We start from the raw sequence: 27,666 nt of genomic DNA, 5'->3' as shown, positions 1-27,666 counted from the left end.
CCACAGAAATAAGCAACAGTCATTAAGCACAAATGTTAGAATTACCTTTGCTTAAGAAAAAATCACAGGCTGAATGTTCTTTGAAACTTTGAAGTTGCATAATGTGTCATGCAATATCTGTTTTCATCTAACCCTCTAAATATTATACGTTTAGTGCTATAAAAACAGCATCTTTTATTCTTCATTCTGAGAGGYCATAACTGCTCAAAGACTTTATCTGAAATGATGCTATGTTTTACCATGAAAACCACAAAAGCCTGCTAAATACTGTTTGATATTTTGAGAGATTTAAAAAGGCTGCCTTTAGTATTACTTGCTAAATAGCTGTTTGTAGTAAACACAAATATGATAGGCTACAGAACCGTTTCTTGAGCTATATGGAAGTCTGTGAGGACAAGGCTGATGAAGGAGCACCCGTTGCATGCAGGAACACTGTGCAGTTCTCAAGGCTTGCGGAAGCGTAGGCCTGAAGAAAAACCTCGTCAGTAAGCTGGTCTGTCAGCAACCAGCACCTAYGGAGATAGCGGTTGTGCTGGAAACTAATGTGGAAAAGTGTATCTCTCTTCTGTGGAAGAGGGGAAAAAGTTAGCACGGTTTTAATCTTTTGCAAATACTAAATGTATGTGAGTGTCTATTCAGTGACTTCTGATCCTGAGCACCAGAACCCAGAGTGGATATTCTGAGTCAAGTCCAGTCTCGGCTACTGAATATGATCATATCATAGAATATCTAAAATATATTGATAGCTGTTTTAGACTAGTTGTTCTTCACTTTTTTTTTTTAATTTGAGGGACAGATGCCGTAGTCAGCAGCTCATAAATATACTCTGTGTGTGCAGTCCTCATGGACAAGAACTAAATTCTGTTGTTCTGTCAGCTGTTTCATAATGATTTATTTGGTTAGAAACTGTTTCTTAAGAACTAGTTATTTAGGAAAAATATGGTGATGGATATTTAAGCTTTCACGCTTCTAACTGGTCTCTGCAGATGGTATGTGTTGCAGAGCTAGCACAAGTGCTGGCAGGCAGCTGAACTTGGTTTGCTGCTGCTACTCACATGTCTTGAACCAGGACTCTGAAGCCAAAGGTTTGTCATATGACAAACTGTATCCTCTGTATCCAGCAGTTACTCTGGAATTGAGTGATACTGTCTAGCGCTAGAAGTAATAGTGTTAATGTTTTGGGGATGCAGTTGGTGGGTTGTTTATTTTATATATAAATATTTTTAATCAACAATGTCTTTAAAGTACTGCAGTGGTTTGTTTTAGCTAAAGCTTTTGAGCTCATTTAAAAGATAAATCATAATTAGAGAAATTAATATACAATGCTGATTTTTACTTCCTTGGTATCTTTTTACACTGCCAGGCTGCAAAACCAACTGAGTCACTTCCTTTGAGACACTGAGTCTTCACTCAAGTTCAAGTTGGCAATGGCAGGAGTTTACTGCTTTACTGCTATAGTTATATGAGACTTTTGCATGCCTATTCATGCTCCTATTCAAAAAAAAAAAAAAAAAAAGAACAAAAATACCCTGAGAAATGTGATACTGATACAGTGCTATAAACGTTATAGTAATCTAGTTATATTGATGAATTTTCCTAGCCTTTCTTGACAACTTATCAATATTAATGTTTAGAAAATATTTTCAGGCCAATTCAATTGTCCACAGGGGGAGAATGTATATTAAAAAAGTTGTATATCATGGTTTTTACTGCCTAAAATACTCATTACTCACTTTAATACTGAAAGCATAAATTTCRTAAATAATAAATGATACAGAATCAGCACTTCTGGAAGTTCTTTCTTTAACACCAATATGTGGAGCAGAGAATACTGAACAACAAATTCTGTAATCCTAATGGATTAGGATATGAAAGGTAAACACTGATACTGAATAGTGCTWATTTCAGAATTTACTCTATTTACCAGCCAGTCTTCCAGTAAGATCTTTAAAAAAGGATGATGGAAGCCTTGCAAGATAATAAGCAGCAAAAGCTCTTATCCCAAGAGTRCAGGAATTAGACTGTGTGGACATCCAGAACTGAGAGACTTAGACTGACCGGTGAGAGCAGTGGTGTTGGTCACAACATAATCTCACTAACACACTGAGTATTCAGTGACAGGGTTTTGTTATCGTATTTTTTTTTCTGAAATATGTTACTACTTTTAGTTAATATATCATATAGATCAAAATAACGTGATGAAAATAGTTTTRGTACTGGCAGGCTTTGAGTTTAGAAATGATGCACATTGCTTTTCTCCTCAATAGTTGCTTAGGCCTCAGTGATGAAAAGTTTGTGTTTTTTTTTTTTCCTGTCAGAAATCAAAAGGATCACTATATCAGTATATGGAAGTGTATTACAAGATAAATATTGTTTGATATTTATCAATTTATCAAACTTTCCCATCAGTTTGTTTAGTACAGTAGTTCTGCCCTTGGACTCTCTGCTCTTCCAAGCATTTTTGGCAGCCCTGTTTTTCTCATGCGGACAGCTTTGTTGGTGATGGTGAATGCGACGGGTGGCCCAGGTGGTGCAGATGCTCCTGAGATCCTCTACTTCACCGTCTCTCTCAAAGCACGYGTTAGCTGTAAGCGTAGTCTTAATTGGAAGACCATTAGGCTGTGGATGGTTGATAGGGCCTAATCTTCTACAGCAAATAYTTGAGACAGTATTAGGTCCCATGAATCTACCTCAGCCTGCCGAAGAACACGAGTAGGGATTTACCGTGCCCTTTAGTGGAGTGACACATACATAACCGAGCATGTCTGACTCATTCTTTGGCTCCTTCTCGTGTTGAGTGTGTTACTTGGTGCCAGTAGGCGGTACAGAAAAACAGAGAAGAAAAAAGAAAAGCTGATGCTCACAAAAAAAAAAAATTCTTTTCTCAGGACCTGGTTGCTAGAGTTGCTTCAGGTGTGCAGTGGATTTCTCTTCCCTGTGCTGCCTTTGCTTACATTTCAGTAACAAGGTACCTTTATTCAAGGCTGGATTGCATAAAAACTCTGATACTACCTGGAAAGCAAAGTGCACAATATTGAGGCTCAGATACCATCTACTGAGTAAGGGCCAAGTTTTCCCTGTATCTTAGGGATCAAGTGGCAGTACACAGAAATCCACTATGGTACAGTGCCAGAATGGAGCGGAGAGAAAGGCAAACCATGCTTTGTAGGGGTGCTGGATGTCCATGACAATGTTGCCTTCCATCTCTGGTCGTGTGCTGGGGTTCGCTTCTCTTCCTGCCAGTCCTTTCTCTTGCACTTCTCACACATGCATGTTTCTGTCCCTGAGATACGTAGAGTACCCGTGGGTAGCCTGTGTAATAGCTTAGTGCGGATTTGGGGATTAGAGGACGATCTCTGTAAAGCTGACCTATGTATTTGTCTTTTGTAACATACAGATAGTTATCCACATAAAAGATTCCTACAGCATAATGACTGAAGTTCTTCAAAATATGACATCTCTACAATTTTATAATGGTGTTATTCTACCCACCAATTTAAGAAGAGCGTGGGTAGAGGACTGCGGATGTTTTAGTATGCCCTTCGTTGATATTGCAGACTCATAATAACTAGGTTCTGTGTGAATGGCAGAACTGGTACTTCCTGCTCCCTAGCTGTCAGGAACTTCAGCGTCTGCCGTGACCTGAAAACACTTTGTTAGGCAAAGGGAATCTGAACTTGTTTGCGTAGGATGCACGTGTCCCTGTGTAAATCTGCRTGCCTCCGTAAGCCTCCCGGTGTAGCCATTCTTTGTGGAGCGCTTCAACTGGAATGCTTGAACATGGTTTTTCTCGTGAAGTAAATACAGCAATAGTTTACTGCATAATATTGAAGTATGCTTGATCTTTTTTTTTTAAATTTTATTTGTGTTGTTTATTTTTCATTGAGTTGTGTTTTGGTTATTTCCTCTGTAAGGAATAGAGTTTCACAATTGTGTTAATCCCTCTATTTAGGACTGCCGCAGTCCACCTGGTTTATCTGGTGGTGCTGTAAATTTGCTTTTTCTTCAACTGCTTCTCTTCATTCAGTCTAATCTACCAACACTCAGACCAAAAATTTTTGCAACAAGTGTCTTTATTACAGAACCACATTTAAAGTAGGATAAGCCCTCTTGCAACCTTCAGTAAGACTAGTAGCACTTAGCATGTAGTTTGGCAGAGTACAGCTTCCTCTTGCTTTGAATGTTACTGCTCTGAGTAGAGCAAAAGATGACGTAACTCTAGAGACTTCGTGCTAAGGTAGTAAGAAGATCATTTGTTGTCTTCTGATRTAAGACAAAAATTTGAGTTTGGTTTTTGTCTTGTTACTATTAATAATGTAATATTAATTACATTAATAATGAGTAAGATGTAGTTTATGCCTCTAATTTCTGAATTCATAAAAGCTGCAACATATTTTGATCTCTATGTGCTTTTGAAGAAAGTTTGTTCAGCTTTGAAGTTTARCAATGTTCAAATAGTGTTAAAAATATATGATCTATTTATATGAACTCAAACTACTTAAGTCATGTGTTTAGAACTTGAGGGAAGAGTTTAAGARTAACTTACTGCCCTGGTTGAGTCTACCATTTTAGTGCAAAAGTATCTCCAAAAGTAATGTAAAGTTTTTGCCAGTGTAGAAATTTTTGCCCCTAAGCCGTGCTCTTACAAGAGCATTGCTGATGCAGTGCACTGGCATTTCTATACTGACAAAGCTTTCAGTATAAATGATGAGCTCTTAGTAACTTTCTCTGTATGTTTGCTGTATCTGCTGGGTAATCATTTCTCTGTGATAGCTGTTTTGGTGTTTGAGGAAAATTTTTTTTCTTCTGAATTTTTAAATTTCTGTTGTCAAAAAATATATCCAAGTTGTATTTATGCTGCAGTGATCAATTAGAGATAATAACCACTTACTCGTTGTGATTTTGGTGAGATTGCAGGGTTTGACGTGTTCTTGGAGAAGATCCCCAAATGTTAGTCTACAGTGGACAACTACTCTGAAATATTTTGGAAAACTGCATAGTAAATATTATTATTTCAACATTTCTTTATAAACTATTGAATCGTAGAAAATAACTCCTTATTTTAAGATATGTCTTGGTAAATTTTAACTTGCAATATAATGTTTGAAGAACACTGCAGTTCATAGCAATGTTTTAGACTACTAATGCAGCATGTATCACCTTTGCTTAGGTTTTCCCCAGAGACACACACACACACACACACACACACACACACACACCCCTTTCTCGGACGTTTTCTATTGCTGCAGTAAACAATCAGTGTACTCAGTTATTCACTTATTGCTAAGTGGTTGTCCACTGTTTGAAGAAACTGGGTTAAGGAATAGCTCTATGCCTGAGAACTTTTGGTCTGTCTTAACCACAGCTGCCACAATTTTGAAGAGGGTTATGATGACCATCCAGTTGTTTGTCCCCTATTTTGACAAGGGGACGGAAGGAGGACTCTTAGAGCTTACCTTTCTTGTTAGGAAGTTAGAGGAATGTTCTTGACCTTCCTTCCTGCGTATGGAAATAAGGCTAAAAATAAAAAGAAGAGCYGGAGGCTACTGGGGCATGGGCAAAAAGAGAAAATATAGAAGTAAGCTAAATAAATTAAATACATTCTCAGTGTGGTTGGGGGGGGGAGAAGAAACTGGAATAGTATGAAGAGGGAAGTAAGAATATATAGAACAAAAGAAAGAAGTGCCTCTCAGAGAATGAAATTCTGAAGCAAAACCAAGATTTTTAATCCCTACATTGAACATATTTCATGGTTAAGTAACATTTCCTGCTTACAATAATGAATCTTGAAGCTCTGGGAAATACATTCTGAATGGTGAAGTAAGGTTAATCCCTAAAATGGTCTCCCAAAGGGATAAATTCTTTTCCCCTGCATGACTGTAAAACTTCAAAAATATTTTTCTGATGATAATAATAGAGCTGCTTTTTAGATTACGAATTTGTATGTAAGATGCCTGCATATAAACAAATGGAACAGATTCATGTTTTTTCCACTGTCATTAAATGTGAAACTATACGAAATCTCTTAATGTAGAGGAACTTGCACAACTTAGTAGTGACTTTTTTYCCCCTACAGATGCCCTCCACGAACGTTTTTACCAGCACTGTGCAAAATTTTTCTTGATGAAAGTGCTCCAGACAATGTGTTAGAAGTAACAGCTCGTGCCATCACTTACTATCTGGATGTATCAGCAGAATGCACCCGTAGGATTGTGGGAGTGGATGGAGCTATCAAGGCACTTTGTAATCGTTTAGTAGTTGTTGAACTTAACAACAGAACCAGCAGAGATTTGGCTGAGCAATGTGTGAAGGTAAGTGTTCTGAAGAACCTTCTGTTTTTAAGGAGCTGGAAAATGTGCTGTCTTGGAAAAAATCTATTTATATTATAAAAATGYGAAGCAAAAACTTCCTCAGTATGTTGAAACTGCACATGCCAACTATGTTTCTCATGTTTATTTAGTCTGATATTCTTCAAAACAGAGGTTTCTTTTAAAATTGAGTAGAAAATCAAAGTGTTAGAAGAAAGTTTTCCTTTTTGTCCTCTAGAAATATGGCTAGAATATTGAAATCTAGTTGTATGCCAAAAAGGGGCGAGATAATTACTCCACATGTAGGTAAGAAATTAAAGCTTATACTGGCAGTCTTTTACGTTCTGCCCATAGTGGAAGAATTATCTGCTGTCTCTTCAGTAACACTAGACATAGCTCCTCTGTAGGCTTGTGAAGTCATCATGAAAACTGGTGAGGCCCTCAATCTCTTGCACTGTCTGTAGTGCATAACTCATGATCATATAATAACATACAGTCTAAGTCCTTAATTACTATAGCCTCATACTTTGTGCATGCATTTCCTGCACCTTCGTAATTATGCTATTCCAGTCTATCCAAAAGTATTTCACTGAAGTACTGACATCGCAATATTCTTAAAAGTTTCTGAGCCCTCAATTGTGTGTTATCCAAAGACTTAATAATTATCATTTTCTTTTGAGTATTATTGTCTAGCTGTTTCTCCTGATTACCTGTGATACGTGTGCTCTTGAGGATGTTCTTGTATTTGCCTTTGTATTTCAGAGGGAAAAATAACTGTTAGTTACTGTAACTACAACTGCATTGTCTCCTTTTAAATATTGAGGAAGACAGCTCCTCTGCTGTTTTGTTCTTTAACCCGTGGTGTATATAGATGTAAGCAAGTAACTGATTTTTTCATGTGTACTTAATTATAATTGAATTTCATTTTGTCATAGGTGTTAGAATTAATCTGCACCCGTGAATCAGGAGCTGTGTTTGAAGCTGGAGGGTTGAATTGTGTTCTGACATTCATTCGTGACAGTGGACACCTTGTTCATAAAGATACTTTGCATTCTGCTATGGCTGTAGTATCCAGACTTTGTGGCAAAATGGAGCCTCAGGATTCTTCACTAGAGATCTGTGTGGAATCACTATCTAGTTTATTAAAACATGAAGACCATCAGGTAATGTAATAGTTCGTACAACATGCTGTGAATTTAGCCTCCATCGTGTTTAATAAATGAATGATTAGATTTGCATTTGGTTTAAGTACATCATATCTGTGAGAGTAAGTCTTTTGCCTATGAGCTAAATCTTTTTTGATTTACTCTTGTATCATTTTGAAAGAACCACTTAGCAGTAGGGCCCACTCTTCTTAGGGGTCTGTCACACACGTCATTTGAGGATAAGCTAGGTTATCTTTGTGGGTGGTGTGGTTTGTTGTTGGTTTTGTTTTTACATTATTTTTTTTTTCTTTACATTGCTCATTGGAGATAAGATAGCCACAAGTCTTCAACTGTTTTTCACTTTATAATATGCTGGGATGCAGTTCCTGGGATGRTTAGAGATCTGAACAACTGAGAGTACAAACTCTAAGGAAGTTGGTCTTTGGCAGTCAAGCTTTAAGATAAGCGTGCTTAAAAGTCAAGTAACCCAGATGATAAGTAAATTTGTACTAAAATTCTTGAGAAATAATGTGTTGTGTGAAAGAAGCCTCAAGATTCAGTACGAATGTTGATRTGTCAAATACAGATTTGCCTCTCTGAAGCCTTTTATCTTGTTTTTGTTTTGACTGATATGTCATCCTGTACACTCTTAGGTTTGGTCACTTTGCTGATCCATGCATGCTGCTTTTTTTTTGTTTTGTTTTTTGTTTTTGTTTTTTTCCCCACTCTCCTTCTTAATTTGCAGTTTATGAAGAGAAATATAAAAACTGGTGTCGCTCATACTGCATGCTAAATAAGCAGAACCTTTCTTCTCTATTTCTGATAGAGCTGTTGTGGTTAAAAATTGGTAAATTATTTAGGGATTACATAAAAGTTGGTGGATTTGAAGTCTCAAAAGACACAAGTAGTTACTATTTTAAATTAAAGAAAAAATCCCTTGCAAAAGATTGCTGATAAATCAGAATGTTTGGCATGCTAGGGTGCCGACAGAAGTTTAGCATGCATCACACATCATCCTTCAGGAGAGGCTTTGTTTTTTCCAAGTCCTTGCAGACTTAACTGTGTGGTTGAATGGCTAWTACACTAACTTGTGTGTCAGTGAGGAACTATCTTTAAGCCCTAGTGCTGGYTGACTACCGTTTTCAAAATCGGCGGGTTAAGAAGTTGATGGCTTCTTAGGGACTAAGCACTGCAGTAACCGAGAGTTTGATTAATAGTGGGTAATGTGAAGAATCTTTTACAGAGCTTGTTCTGTTCTACTGCTTCATGAACTGCAGAGATRATGTTTAAGAAGGCAGACATTTCAGAAGCAGTTCTTCAGATGTACCTGCGCAAACCTCTCRTCTGAMAGACGAAGATGCTTTTAGTTTAGCATGTAGTTTAGATGAGAGATGTTGAAGGCAGAAACCTCCTTTTATTTCTAACACTGACTTGAAAAGTATGTTGGGCATTTTTTCCCAGGCAGCTGGCCAGCAGTGCTTTCTCCCAGATTAAGAGGATCATCTGTAAGCTTTGTTTGTACAGTATCATTGCTATAACTCTTTAATGAGAAACCTAAATTTGGGGGTTTGTATTTTATTGTCAAAGAAATCTTTTCCATATCCTTGAGTGAGGTGCTCTGTGGACAGGCTGGATATCTAAGGGTAGAAGCTGCATTTYCCAGTTTGTCCTATCATTAGGCTGGGTATAATTCCAAAATTAAATTTACCTAAGAAAAGCATGTATGCCTTTAAATAAAAGTTCAGTTCCCAAAAACTTCTCAGTCAATATGATAATTTGGCATTTCTGAGTTGGTGCCTCAGCTAATAGCTTGTTTCATAGATTTTCTTTTAATAGAAAGCAACAATTTTAAATATTTTATTAGCATTAATAACACATGTAAAATTCTAATATATTAGTATATTTCATATTATTCTGTAAATATGGAAGATATAATTGAAAAGAAAATTTTAAATGGTCTTGATTGCACTTTGAGGACCAAATTTGAAATTTAGTAGATGTAAGAAAGGAAGTACACATTTATTACAATGCRTTTTCTTATTTTATTTTTTCTTTGTGCAACTTTGCTATTAGAAAGTTGCTTTAACAGATTTTAACCTCAGAAGTTACACATTCACTATCTGAATACCAAGCTGCAGGTTGTTTTTTCGACTACATAGTCAGAATGGGTAGTTCGTAGTGGGGAATATAAATACTTGCATCCTCTGTAGGAACAACATATATAACTACAGATGTAAATATGGGAGTACAAAAACTTTTTWAAAAATGTACTTTCCAAGTTTATCGAATATTGATTTGGCGATTTGGTTGTTAGAAGTGTTCTTCTAGGTTGGTTTTGGTTTATGCTTGTATAGTTAAGAGACTTGCAAAGCTGGACTTTAAGCAAAAGAAAATAATTTCCTTGATTTCCTTATATCATTATTGCAGGGGGAAAGCAGTACAATCCTTAAATAGGCAGTTCAGAGCACTGTTAGGTTCCTGCTCTGAGCTGCTAGCTTAGGAAGCCTATCTCTCTTCATTGACTGTGAAGTGAACCTAGGGATATTGGCTTCCTTTATATATCTGGTGTTCTTGTGACTATCTTCTTGGCATCTTCCTACCTTAAGTAACAGATTTTGAGTACCTATTCTCTTGCACTTCTGTTTTAGGTTTCAGATGGAGCTTTGAGATGTTTTGCTTCATTAGCTGACAGATTCACGCGGCGTGGAGTTGACCCAGCTCCATTAGCTAAGCATGGATTAACTGAGGAATTGTTGTCTCGCATGGCAGCTGCTGGTGGAACAGCATCAGGACCATCTTCAGCTTGCAAACCTGGTCGGAGTAGCACTGGAGCACCCTCTACAGCTGCAGACTCTAAATTGAGTAATCAGGTGTCAACTATTGTAAGCCTGTTGTCAACCCTGTGTAGAGGCTCTCCAGTAGTAACACATGTAAGAAATACTTCTACACTTCAGCTCTTCATTTTCTTATGTGTGTATTTTTCTCTCTTCATATACTTTTGTGTTGCCAATATATTTTAAAGTTACTTTTTAAAGGAATAAAAGGAGAGATTTCATATGGAAATGAAACCCAATTCTGATAGTATTTTCTAAAGCCCTGTATATTTTTTATTGTTCAGACTTTTAATTATTTCCAGGATCTCCTAAGATCTGAACTTCCAGATTCTATAGAAAGTGCGTTGCAGGGTGATGAGAGATGTGTACTGGATACCATGCGATTAGTAGATCTTCTTTTGGTGCTACTGTTCGAAGGGAGAAAAGCCCTGCCAAAATCCAGCGCTGGATCTACAGGCAGAATCCCAGGATTGAGAAGACTGGATAGTTCTGGGGAACGYTCTCATCGGCAGCTGATAGATTGCATCCGCAGTAAGGATACTGATGCACTAATAGATGCTATTGACACAGGAGGTAAGCAAAAATACTTAAAAAAAAGAAAATGAGATAAGTGAAATATCGTCCAGTTCTTCATTTTCATAATTCCTTTTGTCATAATACTCAAGATATTTAGCTAGTGTCATGAAATCCTTTATGTTCAAGTTCACTAGTTCATAAGTCATTTATATACAAGTTGTTTTACTCTATTTAATATGCAGCAGTTCTAGTTGGCAGTAATTCCCATGCTGCTTTTTAGTTTTGGATTGCAGTTAAGGATATGAATGCTTTCATACCATAGGATTGTGGAAGATGTTTAAAAAAACTTTTTTAAGACCTGGCATTTATTTAAGGAACAYTGCTGATGCTTAATGTATAGTGCTGTGAGCTTTAATTATTTAATCTAATTGTATCTTTCAGCTTTTGAAGTAAATTTTATGGATGATGTAGGACAAACTCTTTTAAACTGGGCCTCAGCTTTTGGAACTCAGGAAATGGTAAATTGGTTTTACAGAATCTTAAAAACTTAGGTTATTTGTGGTAAAGAAAGAGATGAAGCAAGTTGTTTACTTCTTGTTTAACAGGTAGAATTTCTCTGTGAAAGAGGTGCTGATGTTAACAGAGGTCAGAGGTCATCCTCATTACATTATGCAGCATGTTTTGGAAGACCTCAAGTAGCAAAGGTATGATGCAAACTTCTGTAATGTGCTAGAAAGACTTTGTGGTAACTTTTTGCCTTATTCTACAGACAAGGTTTTTGATGCAGCATGTTTTACATTTGTATATTTTCAAATATTTACACATTTATTCTTTAGAAGGCTTATCAAAAAGTCAATTTTTGGTTATGATAGGTTAATGATATGAATAAAAATAGTTTTATATTCATAGAATCATAGAATCAGTAAGGTCGGAAGGGACCTCTGGAGATCATCTAGTCCAACCTCCCYGCTCAGCAGGGTCACCTAGGGCATGTTAGACAGGGTTGCATCCAGGTGGGCCTTGAAGATCTCCAGAGAAGGAGACTCCACAGCCTCTCGGGGCAACCTGGTCCAGGGCTCCGTCACTCTCACAGGGAAGAAATTCCCCCTCACGGTCAGGCAGAACTGCCTGTGCTTCAATTTCTGCCCACTGCCTCTTGTCCTGTCACACGGGACAACTGAAAAGAGTTTGTCCCTGTCCCCTTGACACCCTCCCTTCAGGTACTTGTCCACATTGATAAGATTCCCCCTCAGTCTTCTCTTCCCCAGGCTGAAGAGGCCCAGCTCTCGCAGCCATTCCGCATAGGGCAGGTGCTCCAGCCCTCTGATCATCTTCACAGCCCTATGCTGGACACTCTCCAGTAGCTCCATGTCTCTCTCAATATTAATTCTATAGGTGTAAAAACATAATGTTCTAACTTTGCAAACAAGTATGAGAAGACTTAAGGAGAGCTAYATGGAAAAACAGGTTTATTTCTTTGGAAGTAAGGAATCTTTTTTTCTTAAAAGAAATTTTCTTTTTCTCAGACTCTCTTGCGACATGGTGCAAACCCTGATTTGAGAGATGAAGATGGGAAAACTCCATTAGACAAAGCTCGTGAAAGGGGGCATAGTGAAGTAGTAGCTATTCTTCAGTCTCCAGGTGAGTACAGTTCTTAATTCATACTCTTTGCTAGTAGAATCACTTGTAACTCGATAATTTTTAGAATTTTACTCTGTTATGATTCATGAAAAAAATGTAGTAATGTGTAGCCACCCTTCCTTACCCTGAAAGTACCTATCAAAACTTTCATGTTTTGTAAGATATTAAGGAATGGGAAATTCCAGAGGGTAGACACAATGGCAGTGCTAGTGGTCCTGCTACTGAGTTGCAGAATGGCACTTGYCTGAGGTTTTCCTGTGGATTCAGAGGATATTAACCTTAGTAGCTTCTCTGGCATCCTTTTTTTAAAATGTGGGAACTGCACTTACCAATTCATGAGGCTTTTGTAGCAGAGGAGCCAGAGGTGGCCATACCTTCATATTATTTTTTTTTAAGGACTTCTAGCTTTTCATGCAAGTGATCTTCAATGCAAGTGATCTTCAGTGCCGGTTATCAAGCAAAGTATTTTCTGTGTAAATTTTATATTTCAGGAATACTTATTTCTATTCAAGTTCATAGATACTAGTAATGAGAGCTTTTTACTTTTATTGAAAGATTTATTTGTCATTGAATGTTTAAGGAAAAAATGTTTTGTAGGRGATTGGATGTGTCCTGTTAACAAAGGGGATGAAAAGAAAAAGAAAGATGCAAACAAGGATGAAGAAGAATGTAATGAACCCAAAGGAGATCCAGAAATGGCACCAATATACTTGAAAAGACTATTGCCTGTGTTTGCACAAACATTTCAACAAACTATGCTGCCTTCAATAAGGTAATAGACAATTGCCCCTATATATTTTGAATTTCTTCAGACGCTATATTAAAAATGCCAAGATGGATTTTCTTTCCATAAAAATTACCATATATGAAAATCAAAAAAGTGTATTTTAAAATACCAAAATCTCTTTAAGAGGAAGTTTCAGGAACAAATCTCTATTCACTCTTAACACTTAAATGTATTTCTCTTTGAATAGAAAGGGTGCTTTGAAAAGCATTGCAAGTGAATATAAGTCTGTTTTTCACTTAGTATTTTAAATAGCATTTTTTTCTTTCTTGGGAAATGATGTATTGAAAAAAACATGGTTAGCTATGATCTGGCTGCAGGATCTTGTAGTAATCTTAGATTTGAAAAGTCTGGAGATCTGACAAACTCTGGAAGTGTAGGAAAGAASTACCTGGGAGAGAGATGGAGCCTGTATGAATCAGAAGTGAATTGGCATCACTAAGACAGTGGATAAGGGCAGAATGTAGAATAGGCTTGCACAGAAAAGATCTGAAGAGTGAAAACCATATTAGACTGTCATAATATTATAGAATCAAAAAGATCAGTAGGTGAATAACTTTTGGAATTAAGTGGGAGTGAGATGCCTGCTCTGACTGTACCTTGAACTTACGAATATTATGTATTTGGTCATAACTGTTTGCAGTCACGATAATGGAAGTACTGATTTGTGAGGAAAAAAAATAGTGTTATCTAGATGCATACATTGAAAAAATTCAGAAAGGCTGGGGAAAAAAGTATTTAGAAGGTTTTAGAAGGCTTCAAAAAGCTTAAATTGAAGTAGTGAGTGGCAGTCAATGAGACAAACTGAAGCTGGAACTGAGCTTGAAATTAAGATATCTGAAAGACTTCAGCGTTTGTTTATTTTGGACACATTGATTGTAGTGTTAAACAACATGAAAGTTTTAAAAGCATTTTTAGACGTAATTTTGACTAGAGTAAGAAACAAATGGAATATGGAGTATGGAAGGAAAACAAAAAATACAGAAAAAGCTTACACAGTTTTTGCTATTGTTAGTTGTAATGGAAGAAGAGATGAAAGGGACAATAAAAATCAAAAGCCCTTATAAAAAATGCAGTAGTAAATAATTCAGAATGCATTAACTAAAAAACTGAACATAATATTGTGGCATACGAGGTAAATGGAGTCCTAAGATGTGGAACTGGAGATAACATTATATGTAGTATAGGTTACGGGGATGCACTAATACCAGATTTGGTCAGTATGTTTTTAAATAGTGGGGGGGGGTGTGGGGGGGGAATGAATAGAATGCACAAAGAGCCAGAATATTAATCAATTGGAGCAGATACTTCTTACCAAGAGAATTAAGAGAATTTAATTTAATGTTTTAAAACAGGAAGGAAAAAAAAAAGACTGTTGACATAATGGTCGTGGTAAATTGTGTATGACCATAACCTTTCAGCCTTTTACTCCACAGATGTTACATTTGTTTAATCTCTTACTAGTGTTCCCAGTGTGAAAGTGCCTTTAGCAGTGCAAATTCAAGATTAAAAAGTGCTCTTCAGCAGAGAGAGCCTCCTATGATAATAGGAAGCTGAAGCTTGGCCACTTATGAAACTGTGCATGACTAACTGCGAACTACCAAAAGTAGTCGTTTCTCCATATTTTCAAGTTTTCTTTCTGAATCAGACTAAATCATGTTTTAAATTGTCACCCAAATAAAAATTCTGTTTAACCATACTCAAGTAATTGGCTTCTAAACAAATACTAGTTTTTGCTATGATCTGGCTGCAGGATCTTGTAGTAATCTTAGATTTGAAAAGTCTGGAGATCTGACAAACTCTGGAAGTGTAGGAAAGAASTACCTGGGAGAGAGATGGAGCCTGTATGAATCAGAAGTGAATTGGCATCACTAAGACAGTGGATAAGGGCAGAATGTAGAATAGGCTTGCACAGAAAAGATCTGAAGAGTGAAAACCATATTAGACTGTCATAATATTATAGAATCAAAAAGATCAGTAGGTGAATAACTTTTGGAATTAATCTGGGACTCCTCTCTCATAATAACCAGGACTAGAACTCCTCTCAAATTATGTTTTTGTACACATAGAATCATAGAATTGGTGGGATTGGAAGGGACCTCTGGAGATCATCTAGCCCAGCCCTCAAACAAGTGGCCCATATGGGGATCAAACCCATGACCTTGGCATTATTAGCACCACRCTCTAACCAACTGAGCTAAACCTAACCCCCAAATGCATAAATGGTGTGCAAAAGCAGTTTTAGTGTGAACTATTTTGTTACTTTGATTGCTGCAYGCTTTGTTTTTGTAAGAATCTTCTTTCTGTAACTTCTTTTTAAGGAAAGCGAGTCTTGCCCTTATTAGAAAAATGATACATTTTTGTTCTGAAGCACTGCTAAAAGAGGTTTGTGATTCTGATGCTGGCCACAATCTACCCACAATACTCGTTGAGATTACAGCTACAGTTCTTGATCAAGAGGTAGGAAAGTGGAAATTTTTATTCTCCTAGAAAACCAGTGCAAAAGGGGGGGGGGGGTTATGCTCATTGATTCCACACTTACTAATAACCAACAATGAAGTGTTGATTATGTCTGTCTTTGGTAAGGTATGAAGTTGTCAAGGTGATTTCATGTCAAGGTGATTTCAAGTAAACATATCTCTGCTTTATTATTTATTTTCCATACCAATTTATTACAGGATGATGATGATGGCCATTTGCTAGCCTTGCAAATCATAAGGGATTTGGTGGATAAAGGTGGTGATCTTTTYCTAGACCAACTGGCTAGACTTGGTGTGATTAGTAAAGTGTCAACTTTAGCGGGACCATCTTCTGATGATGAGAATGAAGAGGAGTCTAAACCTGAGAAAGTAAGTACAGAATTAATAGTTCTTTTTTCCTGTAAAACAGTGCCTTTTAATGCAATTTTCAGTATTATGAAAGTGTATTACAGGTAGATAGTAAGCTAGATAAGCATACAATAAGAATTATTTTAATTGTCTCTTGTTAAATTGTCTTTTTTTTGTTTCTAAGTTTTGTAACTTCACTTCCTGTTAGCACATTATCTGTTGATTTTTGCCATTCATAAGTATTTTTCTGTGGTCAACTGGATTATGRTGTTTGCCTAGTGTTTCAGAAATGACTGCTAAACAAAATGAATCTCTTCAGTGGAACGCATCTCCTTCAGTGTGCATGTATCAGATAAGTGCAGGTGTTATTAAACCTTGCTAGAGAATATAGTAGGAAATACTTCTAGTTTTGTATTTTTACATGGTGAAAAGTTTTGAAATGCATATTAAAGTTGTTTACTAACTTCTGACAGCCATATTACTCACCACTCAGATACTTCTAGCTATTCAGTTAAGTAAAACAAATGGTGAGGATGTTGAAATAATTTTTAACACTGAAGTTTCTGCTTCCTTAGYGTTCTTATAAGATCACTTTTGAACAGTTGGATGTCTCAGTTGGTAGAATGTTACTGTAGAGTAGTTAAATCTGTATCTGAAAGAGAATATTTTCTTTAAAGTATCTATTCTGTCCATGAATGCTTTTCAAGATACGCTTTACAGACAGAAAAGTTTGGTTCCTATACTTCCAATTTGAGTAAATTTTTCTCCCCCAAACCTTTTTGCAATTTCTGCATTCTGTGTTTTTCTTAACACAATTTTGTTGCAGGAGGATGAACCACAGGAGGATGCTAAAGAACTGCAACAGGGTAAACCATATCACTGGAGAGACTGGTCAATAATTAGGGGAAGGGACTGCCTGTATATCTGGAGTGATGCTGCAGCCCTGGAGCTGTCTAATGGTAGTAATGGATGGTTCAGATTCATCTTGGATGGGAAATTGGCCACGATGTATTCCAGTGGCAGCCCTGAAGGAGGATCCGATAGTTCAGGTAGTTTCTTCTCAGTTTAAGTTCAAGTTAAGTTTTGAGACTGTTTCATYGGTTTATATAATTTGATTGGAGCTATTTTGTTTTGCAGGAATTGGCTTTCTAAATAGTAAAGGATGTAAACAGGTGGAAGGTGGTCAGTTAATTGTGATGCTTTTCATCAGATAGCATGTGACCRTAACTTGACTTCCTTGGTGAATTAAGTGTTAAATAAACTCCTTGCCAGTGAAAGTCTATTAACTTTGTTTTGTTTGATTCTTCTTCATGCATACTTAATTTTTTCACCCCAGTCATTAAAAGCACTTTCTAGTGGCTGTCTCAGGAAAAGCAGGTTGAAATGGCAATTTGTTGTTTGCTTCTAGCTAGCAGAATGAAATTGCATGCATGTGAAGACAAAGTAATGGAACGTTTCTCATGAAGATTGGGAAACAAGTTACAGTGTCTTAATTGTTTGTTGGAGAAAGGATTAAAGAACAGACCTTATGCACTAGTGAATTTTTTTGTTTGTTTTTTAATTCTATAGCGAATACACAGCTTGTTCTGAATGCGGAAGCAACCCTCCTTTATTGTTTTTTTGAAGCAATTTATGCATTTATGAAACATGTAAAATGTTTTGCAGTATTACTATGCTTTCAACAAGCCATTGAATGAAATAACAGAACATATTATAATTCAGGATGGAAATGAGGTTCCTAGTGACTTTACCCATCAATTTGGGGGCTTTAAGATGAAATGTGATATAGTGTGTTTCTGGATCATAACACAGATGGAACCACTTTTAGGTGTATCTTTTTTTTTTTCCTGTCAGAAAATGTATTCTTGTACATAAGGTGTTGGAAGAAGCACCTTTCTAAACAAAGCTAATATCTTCAAGGGCAAACAAGTTCTGTGTTGAGATGCTTGTTTATTGTAATATAATTTTAAGAAAATCTGAGCTTAACTTCTGAAACTTTCATAGCCCCTGGTATTTCATAGATACCAGTTCATGCTTGCTTCTGAATTAGGAGGAGGGGAGGGAGGAGTTTAGCACATCTTATATAGGATGAGTTGCATGGAGACTGTTCGGATGAATTTGGAGTGAAGAGAACTTTTTTTTTTTTTTTTAAAGTCTGACTTAATTTAAGATATGTCTTCAGATCAATCTTTTTAAAGATTGAATAAATCTGAAGTGTTTGAGTAAGATACCTGGGATGGATATTATGCAAGGGACAGAACTAAAAAAGGATTAAATGAGGCTGCYTAATATTTTTCTTTAAACCATCATCTACTTAGAGTGCTGATATTGCAGTATGGTTTGCGGCTGAACCATTAGTAAACTCTTAAGGGTGTGGCAGCAGCCTGGCTTTCATTTAAGAGCTGTGGAACTAGTATTTACTGAAATTCTACATGCTATAGTAGAGAACAGATTCAGAGTATTATCTGTTGTTTAAGTCCTGAACTATGATATATGTTCTGCTGTTCTAAATCATTGCTAATTAAGCTCCTGGTATACAGCTTAGTATTTTATTGACTGGCAAGAACGTAGAGGGTTGTAGCTGTTGAATTTGTTAGTGTGAATCACAGAATAAAAATGGTTGGGGGAGCTGTGTGTGTGTGTGTGTATGTATATATATATGTATGTATGTATTTTGAACATTTTTTTAGAAGGTCTGTCCTCACCCTTCTCCACACTAGMTTAATCCTTGTTTTGTTTGAATTTTTAGAAAAAAAGTAAAAATTCAATGCAAAAATTGGAAATTAATGGTAATTTTGAAGCTTTAAACAAGTCTCAAAATTTCAGTCTAAGGGGCCTGAAATTATTCTGAACTATATGTAATCATTGGACTCTCAGAATGACATATTTCATAGTAAATATGTAAAAGTATAACTGTAGAAATTCAAAAAGGCATAATTAACCAAAGTCTAACTTTGCATGTAAAAAATCTTAAAATTCTTTTTATAAGCCTCCTACCTGGATGTTAAGAATTGTAAGCAATAAAGGAAAGAATTTTATGCCTAAAAGAGTATACAGAGAAGATTTGGTTTTGTATTGTACAACATGAAAAATGGCAAAATTTAAAAATAGAGCATAAGTCATTGCAGCAAAAGGAAAACAGCAATATTATGTGCACATGCACTACAAAAGAAGATGTATTTATCAGATCACGGTGCTGAAAAATGAGGATCTGGGTTAACTTTGAAGCAGAGAGATTCTTTACAGKAATGAGTTATTGCATTTTTTTTTWATGGAAATTTCTACTCTTATCAATTTTAGGCATTATATTAACATTTCAAATGTTTATGCAGTCTTCTAACTATTACAGTGTTAAAATTAAAAAAAAAATAGTTATTTCAAGTAATTTCAAACTGGATTACATCCATATCCAAGAAACAGAACATGATCCTTTTGTTATCTATTAAACGGTATCTTTGTATAAATTTTGCTTTTGTCAGTCCTCATATGATGACATTAGATTTATTTCACGTTTCTGTCTGAGGTACAGAGGGCCTGAAAATAGTTACTGAAAAAGGAATAGGAGCATCTGCATTATATAATAACCTGTTCAGTTAGCATAGCGTAACTGAGTTAAGCTACATAATTGTGGCTTTCATGTGGAAGGTTGATCTTCCCTAACCAACTTTTTTTTTCCCCTAATTAATTCTCTTAAGTGAATGAAGAAAGAAGATGAGTGAAAGTTTTAACACAGCTTATAAAAATGTTTTTAGTGCCTTTATGATGGTCTGAGCAAATGGCCATCATCTCAGCTGAAACTTGCTTTTACCACATGTTGATCATCAGACTCTAAAGTTCTGTGATTTTTTTTCTCTYCTTTTATATGGCTTTGATATCTTTTTCTCCACTTCTTTTAAATTTTTAAGTTGTAATTGCTGTTTTCCTGCTGGAGTGTTCATGGAACACTAAATCACACTTAAGGGAATAGTTCACGGCAATGATGAGATGAATTATTTTGCAAGACTAAAAGTATACTGTAGATCTGTTTTTCTTCTTCCTTTTAAATATAAAGCTAGATTAATACATCTGCCAACAGCACTGCTCAGAAAGAGTTGCAGTGTCCATTTCAATGTATTTGTGRAATAAATAACTGTTGTAGTGCATAACCAGTGGGAAGAAGTTTAGAGTATTTTAAGACTTTTAATTTCAAACTTAATTTTGCATTGAATATACTCAGTCATTTTGCTCCTTGGTGGTGGAGGGAGGGGAAGATTGAGATAAGATAATTGAAATCAGTTGTTAGAAGAAAAAAAATGTTTCTTTTTTTTAAATAGAAAGCAGGAGTGAATTCCTTGAGAAACTGCAAAGAGCTCGAAGTCAAGTGAAGCCATCTACCACAAGTCAGCCAATTTTATCAGCACCAGGGCCAACTAAACTTACCGTGGGAAACTGGTCCCTCACCTGTTTAAAGGAAGGAGAGATTGCTATTCACAATTCAGATGGTCAGCAAGCTACAATACTGAAAGAAGATCTGCCAGGCTTTGTTTTTGAATCTAATAGAGGAACAAAACATTCATTTACAGCTGAAACCTCTTTGGGTAAGTGTGTATATATGTATAATGTGCAAATAGGAGCAAGTGTATGTGAGGTAGTATGGGGGAGTATTCTTTTGTTTTTTAGATATGTGGGAAAATGACTCTCAAATACTTTACAGGGTCAGAATTTGTGACTGGATGGACTGGCAAAAGAGGAAGGAAGCTCAAATCTAAACTAGAGAAAACCAAGCAAAAGGTTGGTGAGCATCCGTGGATTTTATACTTAGTAATTGAATTTGTTCTATTTAACATGTTTACAGAGATTTAACTTCCTATTAAAGATGAAAATCTCTGATATCAACTATGTACAATTTCATATTAAGTTCTAAAGGAGGAAATATCACTCAGTACTTTGCAACTTCTTTTATACAGCAGTTTTAGCAAATTCCATGCTCTTCTGGAGGAAAACCAATCTTTTAGAAACAATGACACAAAAAATTACAGTATTATTCATACATGGGCCAGGAAAACTGGATTTTTTCTATTCTTATGCAAAAAGAGAAGGCATTATGATCAATGTACTTGTCTCCTGTGAATACTTATTTTAAAAATTCTTGGAGTATATACTTCATAATTTGTTCGTAACTTGTTCCTGTTCTCATTTTGAATTGATGGAAGTTTTGTAGTTGATTCAGAGTTGAGATCGAGATACTCAGTTGTTGATCTTCCCTAAYCAACTTTTTTTTTCCTTTTTAATTCATTTCTGTTTCAGCCAAGAACTGTGAATTAACAATCACCAGAACATTCAAAGCTTTTTATTAGAGATGTCATAAACAGGACACTAATCATCTGTAAAAAATGTATCTGCATTGTAGTCTTATGTTCCAAATATTAAACTTGCTTCTCTAAGGATAGCTAAAGTAAAATATTTTATTAATGTCACTGTAAATGTAGCCTGCAGACCTTAAGAGAAATCCTTTTGAGCATCTGAAGTGACATACACTAGATAAGTCTTATCTTTTTACCTTTTTATCTTTTGTTTTGCTTACCTCCTCAAACAGCAGCTAAAATAACTTTGCCAATAAAATGTTGTTGTTATTCCAGGCTGTCTGTGAGCAGTCATATCAGAGACATGTTACTTTATATTCCCTACATTTAGATGCTAGTTTTCAGCTGGATGTAGTGACAGACAAGGAGATGGAGGTGAACAGACGCTTCCAGTATTGTAGAGGTTGTAGTAGAGCAAAATGTCTAAAATCCTTCATCTTTAAACTTCTGTTCAAACATTCTGTTCTGTCAGACTGAGAAAAGAAATAGGAGATAAGAAATCAAGGCTTAAACTTTTACAAAAACCTATAGTAGCAGTTCATTTTGTGGCCGGCTGATACCAAAAGTTCAAGCTAAGCTTCAGTCTTAACCTCTTTTACAGTTTCTACTACACAGCTAAAGTGTTCCGTTCCGGAATGCAGAACRGGAAGGCAGCGCTCTTCCATAGCTGAGATTGTGCTATATTGCGCCCAAGTTTGAGAGGATCTTTTATTAGGGTACATGATGATAATACCAAGCAAAGATTCTTGGAAAAATTTCTTAAAAGCAAAATGTTTACTGAGAACTTGTTTTGTAAAATCTGTGTCCTGTGTGCAGCATGCTTCATGGAAAATAATTCTTATTTTCATAAGCATAAGGTCCCATAATGACTTATGTGAACTGGTTTAAGAAATCTGAATAATCATTCAGAAACCATATAACAAAAATCTAATCTTATATCCGAAAAGATTTTCAGGTCTCTGATATAAATTTAAAAGATAGAGATTTACAGACTAAGAGTCTATTCTGCTCCCTTTGTGCTGCCATTTTTTTTAATAGTAAGTTCAGGTTTTGCAAGTTTCAGCAGAATTTTCTGTGTATTCCTGTTTTCTCCTGTACTTTTACACTTTTACAACCTTTGAATTTCATGATTTTTGTATTTTATGATAGATTCCTGTTTTTCCCTATTTGTTTTTGTGTCATGGACTTTAAAAAAAAATATGAAGTTTTTAGAATCATGAAGAATACCTGGAGAGTAGTCTTTATGTACCAAGTATGATGTGACTTCTCATGACAAAAATACATTTGTAGGTACGCACTATGGCAAGAGATTTATATGATGATCATTTTAAAGCTGTTGAAAGTATGCCTCGAGGAGTAGTTGTAACACTGAGGAACATAGCAACACAGTTAGAATCCTCATGGGAGCTTCATACAAACAGACAGGTAAGTGTATTTCCCTTAATTTGTAATGTAAGTGAAAATAATACCATTCAGACTAGTCCATGTCATGGTGTAAAGGAAAGTTGTAACATGTCTATCCATGAAATATGTTTTTTTTTTTAATGTATGTAGTTATGAGTTATGTACTTGATCAGGACATTATTTTTGAAATGAAGCAACTGGAAAAACTGTTACTCTCTTTCACCATCGTTGTCTCTCTTGTCTTCCAGTGCATTGAGGGAGAAAATACTTGGAGAGATTTAATGAAGACTGCTTTGGAAAATTTAATTGTACTGTTGAAGGATGAGAACACTATTTCTCCGTATGAAATGTGTAGTAGTGGCTTAGTTCAGTCATTGCTTACAGTTCTAAATAATGTGAGTTCACAGACCCCAAGCTTCTGAAAAAAAGCTTTTTTTCTGTTCTTTAAAAAGATGATGATACAGACCTCAAAAATATCTAAACAAATAAATGTGACTTTTTGCTGTCTTTATTAAAATCAGACAGGCTTGCACTAGTTAGTGGTCTTACCCATTGAATGTATGCTGGATTTTAAATATGGAATTTAATAAGCATAGGCAGACTACATTCCAGCTTAAAGAATGAACATATAAGTTGTTTTATATTAAAAAAAAAAAAAAAACTTTCTTCTTTTTTTTTTCTTAGAATGTCGATTTAGATGTGAAGCAAGATTGTAGTCAACTAGTAGAGAGAATAAACGTGTTCAAAACAGCATTCAGTGAAAATGAAGATGATGAAAGGTAAAACAAAACAAAAAACCCAAAACAAACCACCAGGAAAAAAAACAACAAAAATTGTATTTATGAAGCAGTGAAGCACTTTCAGAACAATTTAAAGATAAAGAAACAGTTCCTCCCATTTTAGTTTTGGTCTTTCTCTAACAAAATAGAAAATTGGCTTTAAAAAGCATCTGTTACTGAATTAGCAATTAAAAATTTTATAGAATTACTTTGATCTGTAGTAGGCAACTAGTTGTGAGTATGCCTGTGGACAGAGATAAAGGTGATTGTGTATCACTTACTACATGCAGATTAGTATTTATCTTACTGTGTTACAAGCACGTGACTAAAAATTGGAAGTAGACAACTCAAAAAAGTAGAAATAGCAGTTGAGGTATTTGCTAGAACCTTTTTTCTATGGTGAACGAACCAAGTTATCTGGATTAATATCATTCCTTTAGGGAAAAAAATGCTGTAAATATATTGAGGAAAACTGAGGTGAACCAAATGCCAGGAAGTATTAATAATCTGAGTATGAACTTGAAGAAACATTTGAAATTTGTTCTAGACATTGAGTTAACTCAGTCTCAATTAAAAAAAAAAGCCCTCAAAAACAATAAACTGCAGCAGTACTACAGTCTGAGATGGTGTAGAGTCTTTTTTCCCTTCTGTGCGGTAACATAATAACTGTTCACTTTCAGTCGTCCAGCAGTTGCGTTAATTCGGAAACTGATAGCAGTGTTAGAATCTATTGAGCGTCTACCTCTTCACTTGTATGATACACCAGGCTCCACATATAATCTTCAGGTAAATGCAAAGTGATGATAATATATGATACTGAATATTTACACATCTGAATGTTTTGTATGAATTTCAGGGGAAAATGACATAGGCTAAACCCGTATGAGATGTATTCCTGAAAGCTGGATAGAACTGAAGTAAAATGCTGCCTAGGTCTTTTGTTCTTTGTTCTCCCCAACACTTAACCTAAACATTCAGTTGTTCCTGTACTGTCCTTCCCTTTTGTACTATAAAGGGAAAATACTAGTTGAAGAGATGTGTTTGTTTTCAAGTATTCTCCTTTCTATACAGAGATACGCTCACTGTATAAGTATCCTCACTAGAATGTGACTGCGTCCAAAGCAATCATTTTATTGAAGATCATTATGAGACACACTTATTTGTGATGACTTGGGATGGGCTGTGATGGCTGAAAGCATCATCTCTAGGGCCCGTGTGTGTATTTGTAACTGTCACATTTGTAATACATGATAGTTGTAGGATTAGCAGCTTCTCATAATAGAAAGCTAAAAATCTTATTTAATTATTTTGTTCTGCTTGTGTGAAGTATAAGTTTTTTTCATATTCGAAAGCACACCTCAGGTTTATGTAATATGACATTGAAGTGCAAATATTTCTGCTTTGCAGAAATTCATTATCAGAAAATAGTTGCAGGAAGTAACARAAACAGTTACTGCTATTCAGTATTTTTTAAAAGTATTTTCGTGTTTTATATTATTTCAGTTATTAATCTGCAAGGCTTAAAAGCCATGAACAGACATCAAAAGTGCTGGCAAATATTCACTTTATGTTGTTGATTTATACTTAAACAAAAAAAGCCTGTATTAATGTTTAGCTGTTCTTTTAGATATTAACAAGACGTTTGCGATTTCGTTTGGAACGTGCTTCTGGGGAGACATCTTTAATAGATCGAACTGGTAGAATGCTAAAGATGGAGCCGTTGGCAACTGTTGAATCTCTGGAACAGTATCTCCTGAAAATGGTGAGCAACACGCCAAACACACGATTCACACGGAATAGTTGCATTCTGCGTCTGTAACATTTCATTTATTTTCTTTTCATTTAGGTAGCAAAGCAATGGTACGACTTTGATAGGGCTTCATTTGTTTTTGTACGAAAGCTGCGTGAAGGCCAAACATTTGTATTCAGGCATCAACATGATTTTGATGAAAATGGAATTATTTATTGGATTGGGACAAATGCAAAGTGAGTTTCTTCAAAGATCAAAGTATTTTGAAGTCAAGTACAATAAACTGATCTGGGGAGGTGGAAAGAAAACTCATTATGAAATGAAGTCTATACTGTGAGGTTTTTTTTCCCAAGAATGCAACATATATTTGATTTTACTGTTGACCCATAGAATTACATTTCTTTTTGCTCTACTTGAGTAATACAAAACTGTGAATCTCTGTATGCTTGATTAAGAAAATAATCAAGGATGGGATGGGATAGTTGCAGCTTTTTTTTTTTTTTTGTCTTTTTGGTTGAGATTTTTTTTTTTGAATTTTTAACCACTGTAATAAAGTGACGTTTTTAGATCATCTCTAAAGAAATTATCTAATTATGTTAAATGATCTAAATTATTCTGGTTTGTAATAAACTTGGCTGTAATCTACAACTTAAGAGTAAATTGTCAAATGTTATCGATACCTGCTTTTTAATGTGAGTAATAATTGAACAGTATGTTTTTCTTTTTAATATAGAACTGCATATGAGTGGGTAAATCCAGCAGCCTATGGGTTAGTAGTGGTTACATCATCTGAAGGAAGAAATCTACCTTATGGCCGTTTAGAAGACATCCTAAGCCGTGACAGTTCGGCTCTCAATTGTCATACTAACGATGATAAGAATGCTTGGTTTGCCATAGATCTTGGTCTTTGGGTTATACCATCAGCTTACACGTTACGCCACGCTCGAGGTTATGGAAGATCTGCTCTCAGAAACTGGGTTTTCCAGGTATCTAAGGATGGCCAGAACTGGACTACTTTGTATACTCATGTTGATGACTGTAGTCTCAACGAACCAGGGTATGTTAGTTTATCTTACCAGCTTTTATAAAAATGAACTCAGTTAAAAAGATACTAGGATGTAGACTAATGTAATGTGTGCAACAGGTATAATACACAAGTGCATGAAGGAATGATAGGTGACCTAAATTATCAAGGATGAGCTGGAAAATAAGTGATCCATAAATGTTCTGTGTGCGTTACATGTGATGGAAAAAAACCACAAATGCCATTGTTAATTTGCATTTGGGTTGCTTTGGAGAAAATGGTAGCACCAGCACTCATCCAGACTTTGTCTTTTATTTCGTACATTTTTGGCAGTTTTCTGACTTAATCCATACATGATCAGTGTCAGCAACAAACTTCTTTCTATCTCTCTCTCCCTCACTATCTTTAATTCAAAGATCTACAGCAACATGGCCTTTAGATCCTCCAAAGGATGAAAAGCAAGGTTGGAGACACATTAGAATAAAACAGATGGGAAAGAATGCCAGTGGGCAAACACACTACCTTTCGCTGTCTGGATTTGAACTTTATGGCACTGTGAATGGAGTGTGTGAAGATCAGTTGGGTAAGAAGCAGAATGTGTACATCATAAGTGTTGTCTGAGAGTGCTAATGAACATGCAATATGAAGCAATGTGAGAAAACACTCAACTTTGCAATGAAACCTGCTTAAAAGCTTAACTTCAAAATTATTCTCCGTTCAATATTGTTTTATTTTTCAGTTTTTTCATTTCGGTTTGTTTTCTTGTAGGAAAAGCCGCTAAAGAAGCGGAAGCTAATTTGCGAAGGCAGCGACGTCTAGTTCGTTCTCAGGTTTTGAAATACATGGTTCCAGGAGCCCGTGTGATCAGAGGAATTGATTGGAAATGGCGAGATCAGGATGGAAGCCCACAGGGCGAAGGCACTGTTACAGGAGAATTGCATAATGGTGAGCAAGAATTAGCTGAATTTGCTAATAGATGCAGCTTGATTATTTTGTGTTTTATTGCATTTTGAATTTGGATTTGGTAACAGTATTTTCTTTGTAGTGTTTTAAAGTGGTTGACAGAATTTTAAATATTTTGCCAAATACTTTTGTAACTATTGCAGTTTATTTGTGAAATTCTGTTTTAATGCATGAAAGGTAAACCTTGTTGGAAATAAAAATTATTTTTATAACTTTCCTTAATTAAAACACCAAATTGTTATTTAGACATTTGTAACAAAACACCCCAAAAAATTATGGGAAGTTGATTGATGCATACCATCTGATTAAGCTTTGTGCCTGCAAAACCTCAAATTACCTTTCTTCTTT

At 35.6% G+C, this 27,666-nt stretch overlaps 1 protein-coding gene across 5 annotated transcripts in view; it reads left to right on the top strand.

Moving 5' to 3' along the window:
• The window catches only part of HECTD1 (HECT domain E3 ubiquitin protein ligase 1), a 60,707-nt gene that overhangs the window by 8,677 nt on the left and 24,364 nt on the right, over positions 1–27,666 (top strand). For 3 of the 5 annotated variants that reach the window (XM_085301662.1, XM_085301663.1, XM_085301661.1), the window contains exons 2-23: positions 6,077–6,311; positions 7,244–7,471; positions 10,102–10,383; positions 10,590–10,860; positions 11,245–11,321; positions 11,409–11,507; positions 12,330–12,444; positions 13,042–13,216; positions 15,550–15,688; positions 15,907–16,077; positions 16,883–17,105; positions 20,370–20,633; positions 20,750–20,826; positions 22,689–22,823; positions 23,051–23,197; positions 23,487–23,581; positions 24,262–24,367; positions 25,209–25,343; positions 25,428–25,567; positions 26,065–26,388; positions 26,772–26,938; positions 27,124–27,300. In XM_085301662.1, coding sequence (XP_085157788.1) covers positions 6,077–6,311; positions 7,244–7,471; positions 10,102–10,383; positions 10,590–10,860; positions 11,245–11,321; positions 11,409–11,507; positions 12,330–12,444; positions 13,042–13,216; positions 15,550–15,688; positions 15,907–16,077; positions 16,883–17,105; positions 20,370–20,633; positions 20,750–20,826; positions 22,689–22,823; positions 23,051–23,197; positions 23,487–23,581; positions 24,262–24,367; positions 25,209–25,343; positions 25,428–25,567; positions 26,065–26,388; positions 26,772–26,938; positions 27,124–27,300 — 3,782 coding nt within the window. Of the gene's footprint in view, positions 1–6,076; positions 6,312–7,243; positions 7,472–10,101; positions 10,384–10,571; positions 10,861–11,244; positions 11,322–11,408; positions 11,508–12,329; positions 12,445–13,041; positions 13,217–15,549; positions 15,689–15,906; positions 16,078–16,882; positions 17,106–17,193; positions 17,239–20,369; positions 20,634–20,749; positions 20,827–22,688; positions 22,824–23,050; positions 23,198–23,486; positions 23,582–24,261; positions 24,368–25,208; positions 25,344–25,427; positions 25,568–26,064; positions 26,389–26,771; positions 26,939–27,123; positions 27,301–27,666 lie in introns of all 5 variants that reach the window. The other 2 variants (XM_085301664.1, XM_085301659.1) reach the window with 2 other exon arrangements.

The sequence above is a fragment of the Rhea americana genome, unplaced genomic scaffold (assembly GCF_003343005.1).
Source record: "Rhea americana isolate MKP2758 unplaced genomic scaffold, rheAme1 scaffold_18, whole genome shotgun sequence".
NCBI classification, from domain to species: domain Eukaryota; kingdom Metazoa; phylum Chordata; class Aves; order Rheiformes; family Rheidae; genus Rhea; species Rhea americana.
This window is presented reverse-complemented; position numbering and strand designations above follow the sequence as displayed.